This window comes from Mus pahari, chromosome 5 (genome assembly GCF_900095145.1).
Source record: "Mus pahari chromosome 5, PAHARI_EIJ_v1.1, whole genome shotgun sequence".
Classification (NCBI taxonomy): domain Eukaryota; kingdom Metazoa; phylum Chordata; class Mammalia; order Rodentia; family Muridae; genus Mus; species Mus pahari.
In genome coordinates this window covers 152,072,628-152,081,058 of record NC_034594.1, presented here as the reverse complement: position 1 = coordinate 152,081,058, position 8,431 = coordinate 152,072,628, and the positions used below count along the sequence as shown (strand labels likewise).

General features: G+C 42.3%; 1 protein-coding gene across 1 annotated transcript in view; it reads left to right on the top strand.

The window, feature by feature from the left end:
* Window positions 1–1,189: 1,189 nt before the first annotated feature.
* LOC110322073 (high mobility group protein B3-like) overlaps window positions 1,190–8,431 on the top strand; it is a 43,520-nt gene continuing 36,278 nt past the window's right edge. Inside the window, exons 1-2 of the mRNA XM_021198602.1 lie at window positions 1,190–1,816; window positions 2,672–2,723. Of these exons, the coding sequence (XP_021054261.1) occupies window positions 1,251–1,816; window positions 2,672–2,723 (618 nt within the window). The 5' untranslated portion in view covers window positions 1,190–1,250. The remainder of the gene's footprint in view (window positions 1,817–2,671; window positions 2,724–8,431) is intronic.

Below are 8,431 nucleotides of genomic sequence, written 5' to 3'. Positions count from 1 at the left end.
CCCAGTGCTGGCAAGGCAGAGCCTGGCAGACCCTCAGAGCTTGATATGCAAGTGGTCAAGCCAATCAGTGAGCTCTGGGCTCACTGAGCATTGACTCAAAAGGTAAGAAGGAGAGCAATAGTAGAAGATACTCATCATTGGTCTCCAGTCCTTACTTGTACAGAGAGAGAGAGAGAGAGAGAGAGAGAGAGAGAGAGAGAGAGAGAGAGAGAGAGAGAGAGAGAGAGCATGGACTGACATGTAATACCATGCTTTTCATGTATAAATTCCTGGGTTTAATCTCCAAGACAAAAAAGAAAGGGCTAGTGAAATAGCTCAATATGTAAAGGTACTTGCCACTAATCCCACTAATCCTAAAAACTTGAGTTCAGTCTCCAGGACACATGGGGTAGAAGGAGAGAACCAGCTCATGTAATCTGTCCTCTGAGTTACACATGCACACACAGATAACTGATAGATAGATAGATAGATAGATAGATAGATAGATAGATAGATAGATAATAGATAGAAGATAGATAACTAGATGATAGATAGATAGATAGATAGATAGATAGATAGATAGATAGATAGATAGATGATATATAGATAAATAATAGATAGAAGATAGATAGATAACTAGATGATAGATAGATAGATAGATAGATAGATAGATAGATAGATAGATAGATAGATAGATAGATGATATATAGATAGATAATAGATAGATAGAAGATAGATAGATAACTAGATGATAGATAGATAGATAGATAGATAGATAGATAGATAGATAGATAGATAGATAGATGTAATTTTAGAATAAAGGGGCAGAGGAGAGAAGAAAATAAAAGCACTTAGACATTGCACTCAAGTAAGCTATGGGCAGTCCATAAGCACAGGAGACAATATTTAATATCACCAGCCATCAGAGGAACACAAGCTAAAAGCACAGTGAGACCATACGTCCAGCTCAAGTGGAACAGCGACAAATGTGGATTTGGAACGAGTGGCTGGTTCTTTCACACATTGCTGACAGGGCTAGAAGAGGCAACTACCTTGAAAAACAATCTGGCAATGCCTTGTAAAGGTGGCATATAAGGCAGTGATGGTCCTGCCCGGTCTGTACCTGAAGGGAAATGAACATGTAGGTTCCTTTGAGTGTATATATTATCTATGTTAAGAATAACCAAAAGGGGCAGCTAGAGCAAGGCTGGGAAGCGCTGAGCCGCTCATCGTGCCCTGCGCTGCCCAGACTAGCGAACAATACAGTCAGGATGGCTAAAGGTGACCCCAAGAAACCAAAGGGCAAGATGTCTGCTTATGCCTTCTTCGTGCAGACATGCAGGGAAGAGCATAAGAAGAAAAACCCAGAGGTTCCCGTCAATTTTGTGGAGTTTTCCAAGAAGTGCTCTGAGAGGTGGAAGACCATGTCTCGCAAAGAGAAATCAAAGTTTGATGAAATGGCAAAGGCAGATAAAGTACGCTATGATCGGGAGATGAAAGATTATGGACCAGCTAAAGGAGGCAAGAAGAAGAAGGACCCAAATGCCCCCAAAAGACCTCCGTCTGGATTTTTCTTATTCTGCTCCGAATTCTGCCCCAAGATCAAATCCACAAACCCTGGCATCTCCATTGGAGATGTGGCGAAAAAGCTGGGTGAGATGTGGAATAACTTAAGTGACAGTGAAAAGCAGCCATACATCACCAAAGCAGCAAAGCTGAAGGAGAAGTATGAGAAGGATGTTGCTGACTATAAGTCTAAGGGGAAGTTTGATGGTGCCAAGGGTCCTGCTAAAGTTGCCTGGAAAAATGTGGGAGAAGAGGAAGAGGAGGAGAGGAAGAAGAAGATGATGAATAAAAACTCTGTCTCCTTGTGAATACCTTAGAGTAGGAGAACGCTGTGATTGACACATCTCTTATTTGAGTCATGTCTATTGCCCTTGTTAGGTTTAATTACAAAATTTGATCATGATCATACCGTAGTTTCTCAAAGTGTCAGTGTTTCCATGAAGTGGCCATGGGTGTCCACAGCACCCTGAAACTGTATCAAAGTTGCACACAGCTCCAAACATCTTTAAAATGAAAAGGCACTCCAGCGTCCTCCTCACTCAGTGCACTTTGCTGTTGGTGTGACAAGGCAGTTGAAGATGTTGCTGGCATTTTGTTCTCAATGCGTAAGATAGTGTTAACTATATGGTTATTGGCTAGAAATCCTGAGTTGTCAGCTGTACATATCTATAGTTTGTAAAGAGAACAAAACAACCCGGACAGATTCTTGATGCTCCTTGTTTGGCGTGGAGGCTGTGAGGCGAAGATGCCTTTTGAAGGGGCCATAGCTCAGGACGTGCACTGTGAGGCTGGACCTGTTGGTACTGCGTTGGGCATCCATTTAGCTTCAGGTTGTCCTGTTTTAGTATATAGTGGCATAGCATTCTGCTGGCATTCTTAGTTGTGGATGGGGGAGGGGTCAGCTGGCATGAGAAGTGTTTGGAGTTTTTTCTTCAGTTAAATGCAGTAGGGTTTTAAACTTTTTAAAGAAACTGTAGAACTCATCGTCAGCAAAGCAAAGAATTACTGCATCAATGGAAGTTCAAGAACCTTCTGGACCTAAATGCAATTTGCAACATTCTGTTATTTTTTTTGTATGTGTAGAATGCTGAAATGTTTTTGAAGTTAAATAAACAGTATTACATTTGAAAAAAAAAAAAGAAGAAGAAGAAGAACCAAAGGGTGTGGCTGCAGCTGTAGTCAGTGGTACCTTGCATGCATAGAAGTTCTAGGTTCAACCCCCAGCACCGCAAGAGATAAAAACAAACATTGAAGTTGCTTTGACAAGAACCATCCAAAGCTGGAAACAACATAAATGTCCTTCTGTAGTCAAATGGATATATGAACTACAGTAGATCTACACCGTAGACATCTGCTCAGGAACATGAACTAAGAAAATGCTTCATGTAATGAATCCCAAAAGCCTTGTAAGTTAAAGCACAAGACAGAGTAACATGGGCTGTGTTATCTGTTCATCTAATGGTTCAGAAACACATGACTGGGAAAAGAAGGTAGAATAGTGTTCGACTGAGCCTGGTGGTCAGAGGATGGAACAACTGTAACGGATACAGGAGGATATGTTAGTTGATGGGGTCTTCCATATCTTTGATGTGGTGGTGGTCATAGGACATATAGATTTGCCAAACTTCAGGATAACCAGCCAAGTGAACAACAGTGCTGGTCCCTAACACAGGGCTCGGAGTGGGTTTCAGAGGTGTAAGCACAATGGTTCCTTTTCAGACTGTTGAGGTTAGAAACCAATTCGTGTCTTATTTTCTTTTCTGTTGCTTGACAAAATACCAAATCAAAAACAACTTAAGAGAGAAAACGCTTGTTTATGCTCACAGTTCTCAGGTGTCTGTCCATCACCAGAGAGAAGTGATAGCCTCAGAAGCTTGAGAGGCCTGGTCATGTGATAGTCACAATCAAGACTATAGCTATGCTGGTCATGTGACAGGGAACAATGAATTGATGCATGCAGAGCTCACTTTGCCCTTTCCAATGTACAGTCCAGAATCTTCTGCGTAGAGAATGGTTCTGCCCACAGTGGACAGGTCTTCCCACCCCAATTAGATCCTTCATGGCATCCCCAGAGGATGCCAACTAGACAATTCCTCCCAGGTATGCCCGGAAGCCTGCTTCTTGGTTGTTGAGTTGATGGTGAATACTAAGCACCACAAACGCCTAAGGGAAATCATATATATAACCCTAGAGTCCAGGAGAGAAGTCCAAAGCAGAAGTATAATTTGAGAGTTCTAAGAATTTTAATTATATTTTTATGCTAACAATCAGCAGATCAAGGCCAGTATCTGTTACTTGTGTCCTGGGCAGTGGGTACAGACTAGAGAGTGTGTTTTCTTCATGGGAGTTGATATAGATGGGGCTGAGGGAGACACTATTTGTTCCATTTCTCTCAAGGTTAGTATGTATCTAGTCAAAGGCAAACAGCCTACAAACAGAACCTTTATCTGTAACCCACTCACTTTGTGAGCACTGAGTTCAAATCAGGGCTAAGTGCCTCAAAAATCTGAACTACAGTGTGTTACAGAGGAATGCCAGATTTGATTAGTCCTATAAAAGCAATTTACTGTCCCTGTGCATATATGTGTGTAACTCATAAGCATTTCGAGAAGATTGAAAACAGATTTTGAATGTATGAAAATTGGCTCCGCAATAGATAGTAGGAGAAATAATATACTGTGTTTTGTGGCGTTGGGAAGCAAGCAAGAAAGAGAATGGCTAAGCAAACTCATCCCACATAAAAAAAAAAAAAACATTTAAAGGAAGTCAGTTCTAATTTGTTCTGTGTTTCCACTTTATAGTCAAAGCAATTTATTTTTTGTTTTGTCTTGGAATTGGTTCCTTTATATAACACATGCCAAGTAGCAGGGGAAGTGTGGTTAACTATTGCCAGCTAAAATTTGTGTCCCACAAGCACACTCCCTTCTGGCTCCTTTCCTTTTCGTATTTTGGACATCGAGAACTAGCGTTCAGAGCGCAGGCCACAGAACAGTTAGTTCCACAAAGAGGGCATGTCCAGGGTTGGCCCTTCTTTGAAGCTCTTATTAATTTACCAAGTAGTCTTTGAGTTCCTTCAGGACCGCCATGTGGGTCTTGAAGACCGCTCACACAGGGTGCAGCCAGCAAGGGGTTTTGTTCTAAGCGGGTTTCCTTGAACAACCCACTCAATCTTGTAAAAGTGTGTTTAGAGGAGAGAGAAAGCAAAATGCTTTCATAGACCCAGGCACAATTCTGATTTCTTCACTTTGATTATCTCATTCACAAAAAAAAAAAAAAAAAAAAAAGATGGCATTCAAAGGCCTGCTTTAACTGGGTGTCAGGGTAAGCCTGTGGTCCCAGCACTCAGAAGGCTAAGGCAGGAAGCTCACTTGAGCCCCAGGAATTTGTGGCCAACTTGGGCAGCATAGTGATACCCCCAGCTCTTAAATGGAAAAAGAAAAGGAAAACTTCCCTTAAAGAGAAAGTTTTAAGCCAGGCTTGGTAGAGCAAGCCTTTAGTCTCAGTACTTGGGAGACAGACACAGGTGGATCTCTGTGAGTTCGAGGCCAGCCTAGTCTATATAAAGAGTTCCAGGACAGCTAGAGCTACATAGTGAGACCTTGTCCCAAAGGGAAAGAAGGTAAGAGAGAGGTTTAAATAAAAATACAAATTCATATCCTATTTTCACCAAGTGTTCTGTCTAGGTACCTCAAAAGCTCTCAATGTTCCAGTAAAGTCTCTGCATTGACACTCACAGATTTGACCACAAAAAAAAAAAAAAAAAAAAAAAAGGATAATGACATATGTCTGAAAATTCCATAATAAAAACTGTCACTGTGTATGCTAACTTTAAATAGTAACAGGAAAGAAGAAAGTTAGAACGTTTAAGTGGCAAGCCTATCCCACTGTACCCCACCACACCCTACTCCTTTTTATTTATTTATTTAATTTATTTAATTTGAAACTGGGTCTCCTATATGCCAGGCTGGCCTCAAAATAGCTCCATAACTCAGAACGACTTTGCCATTCTGGTCTACCTGGTGAGAGGCAGAGCCGTGAGAGCCCTCAGAAGCTAAAGTTCCAGCTAGCCTGAGGTACACAGTTTAGCCCAAACAATAAAAGAAACTCTGACACAAAAGCCACCTGGAGGGTGAGGACTGAGGTGCCCTCCACACGTGTGCTGTGAGTGCATATGCCCTCACATACAAACACATACACACAACTAACCAACTGAATACATAAAACATTGATTACAACAGAAAAGTTTGAGATTCAAAACAACAGCAAATGGTGTAGGGGTGTAGTTCAGCGGCGAGCGTGAACAGAGCATGTGCAAGATGTGGGCTCAAAGCTCTAAAAGCAGTAGTGAATGGCGATGACGACGGACCACCTCCACAGCGTTGTTTGTAGCTACACTTCACAAACCAAACCTGGGGTGCAGGGGTCAGGGGAGGTGAGACGGGAGGCACTCACAAAGCTCCTGGAGCCCTTCTCTCTTCTAGGATGTAATAAAGAATGTTGAGTTGAGAGCCCAGAGGAGAATGAAGCCATATCTTACCAAACAAGCAAGCTAGTATTTTTCAAGCAAATTCAAAGGGACAAGACAAGGGAACTCAACAGAACAAGTGCTAAGATAGTCTACAACTGTTCCATCTAATGTGGTAGCTATATATATATATATATATATATATATATATATATATATATATATTCATTTAAGTTGCATAATATTGAATTTTCAATTCTTCAGTCTTATGTAATGGTTGCACAGGGCTGCTGTAACACATTCGGTCGCACAGATATTCCATTACTACAGAATCACAGAAAACGCAGAGACGGAGCCATGAAGGCATAACTTGAAAGGAGTCCTCAAGCTAATTGGCATGCTGCTGTGGCTGGTTTTGTATGCTTTCTCTGGCCACAGATTATCCAGATTCCAAAAGGCATTCCATTGATTTAATATGTGTACAGTGAGCCTCTTCTAATACAAAGTTAGGTAATAAGAGAGGCAGAAGTCTGAATAAGACGAGTTCCAGCCTCAAAGAGCCCAATGACAGGAAGGAAAATGTGACCCAAGTTACCAGGACAAATAACTAAGATGATCCTCTTATAAAGAGAAAAGGAAGATTTGGGCTCACAGTGTTGGGGGGTTCTGTCCATGACTGATTAGCCCCATTGCTTTTGACGAAGATAGTTAAGTAGCACATCATAGGTTGGGTGTGTGCAGAGCCCACTCTCCACACAGTGAGCCAAGGAACAATGAGAAAGAGGGCCGACCTAGAGTCCCACAATCCTCTTCAATAAACATACAGGCTTCACAGCAGGGCCTTCTCTATAGGGACCTCACACCCACAAAGAATTACCATTCCAGTGACCAAGCCTTTAACACACAGGCCTTTAGGGGACATATAGTGCTGTGTACAAATAACCACGGTGACAAACGAAAATGTGAAAACCTCCAGAGAGGGATACCATTAAATACACAGAAGGTCAAAGAGAGGATGGGCTACCCGAAAATTCCAAAAATATCTCCTGGATGAGCATCTTTCAAACTGACTCTCGAGGAAGACAGTCTGGGTCCGGTGGGGAAATCCCAGCAGTCCAGAGGTCACTTCTAATCCAATTGTGTCCTCAGTGAGAAGTCCTGGCTCTGGTCTCCAGTTTTTCAGTTGGTAAGAAGAGCTGTAGTAGTGGTAAATGCTCAGATGGGAAGGCAGTTAAAAGTAAAGGCACAGTGGTAGATGAACATACTGGAAACCCGAACAGTGCATAGGCTGGGAGCTCAGTCACGGCGCATCTCTCTTACCACTTGTGCCCAAGTCATAAGTAACCTTGTTGTGATAGTAACTCTAGGACAAGGCAAAAAACAATAATAAAATAAAATAAAATAAAAATGTGCTAACAAATGAAGTCACCCTTGCAAACCAAACAAACAAAGCAAGGTTTTGGCAATGCCTTGGGTGGGTCAGATATGAGAGGCACACTGTGACAGTTTTAAATGTCAGCTTGCCATGCTGAGAATCACCTGGGAAGTGTCTCTGATAAGGGAGAATCTAGGTCAAGTTGGGTTGTGGGTTTGTCTGTGGGAGAGTGTTTGACGGCTGATTGATGGGTGGGGACCTAGCCCTTTCTGGGCAGCACTACCTCGAGCTTGGGATTTTGAACTATGTAAGAGTAGAGAATGCTAGCCAAGCAGAGAGTGGGTACACGGACTCCGTGTGTGCGTGCATTCATTTTGCTCTGTTCCACTGTGGTGTAATGTGACCAGCTGCTTTGAGCTTTTTGTGTAACTGCAAGCTTTTAAATGTAGTCATGCCCAAGTTCCCCCAAAATAACTTTTCTGAGACTTAATATTTCATGGAAAAATGCCTAGGCCAAAAGCATTACTTGTTTCCTGACTAGCTCATAACTTATTTGTTGAGGTTTTGTCTGTTGCTATGTATTGTGATGCTAAACACTGCACACACACACACCCAGGTCTGGTTGCCCCAGGGATGAGAAAATTACTAAGTGCACCAAGTAATGCCGTGTAACCTTGCTCTTTAATTTAAAACTATTGGTTGAATAAAGATGCCTACAGCCTATAGCTGGGCAGAAGAGAGGTAAGCCGAAATAAAACACCTTTTTCTTTTTGGTACTTTGGGTTATTTTATCACAAAAACAGGAACACAACTAGAATACACAGCAAAAACAAAGGAGGCGAGGGAGAGGGCGGCCTGCAGAAGCAACACAGCTTCTGGGAAAAATCCTATTTCTGGTTTCAATCATCCAGCACCTTTCCCACCTGAGGAGGGGTGTCCACTGGGGAGGAATCTCAAGGCCTGAGCCGGAAGGAGAGCCATCTTTGCTCCAGTGCACTGCCAGGGAGAGGGCAGCCTGCAGAAGCGACACAGCTTCTGGGAAAGAT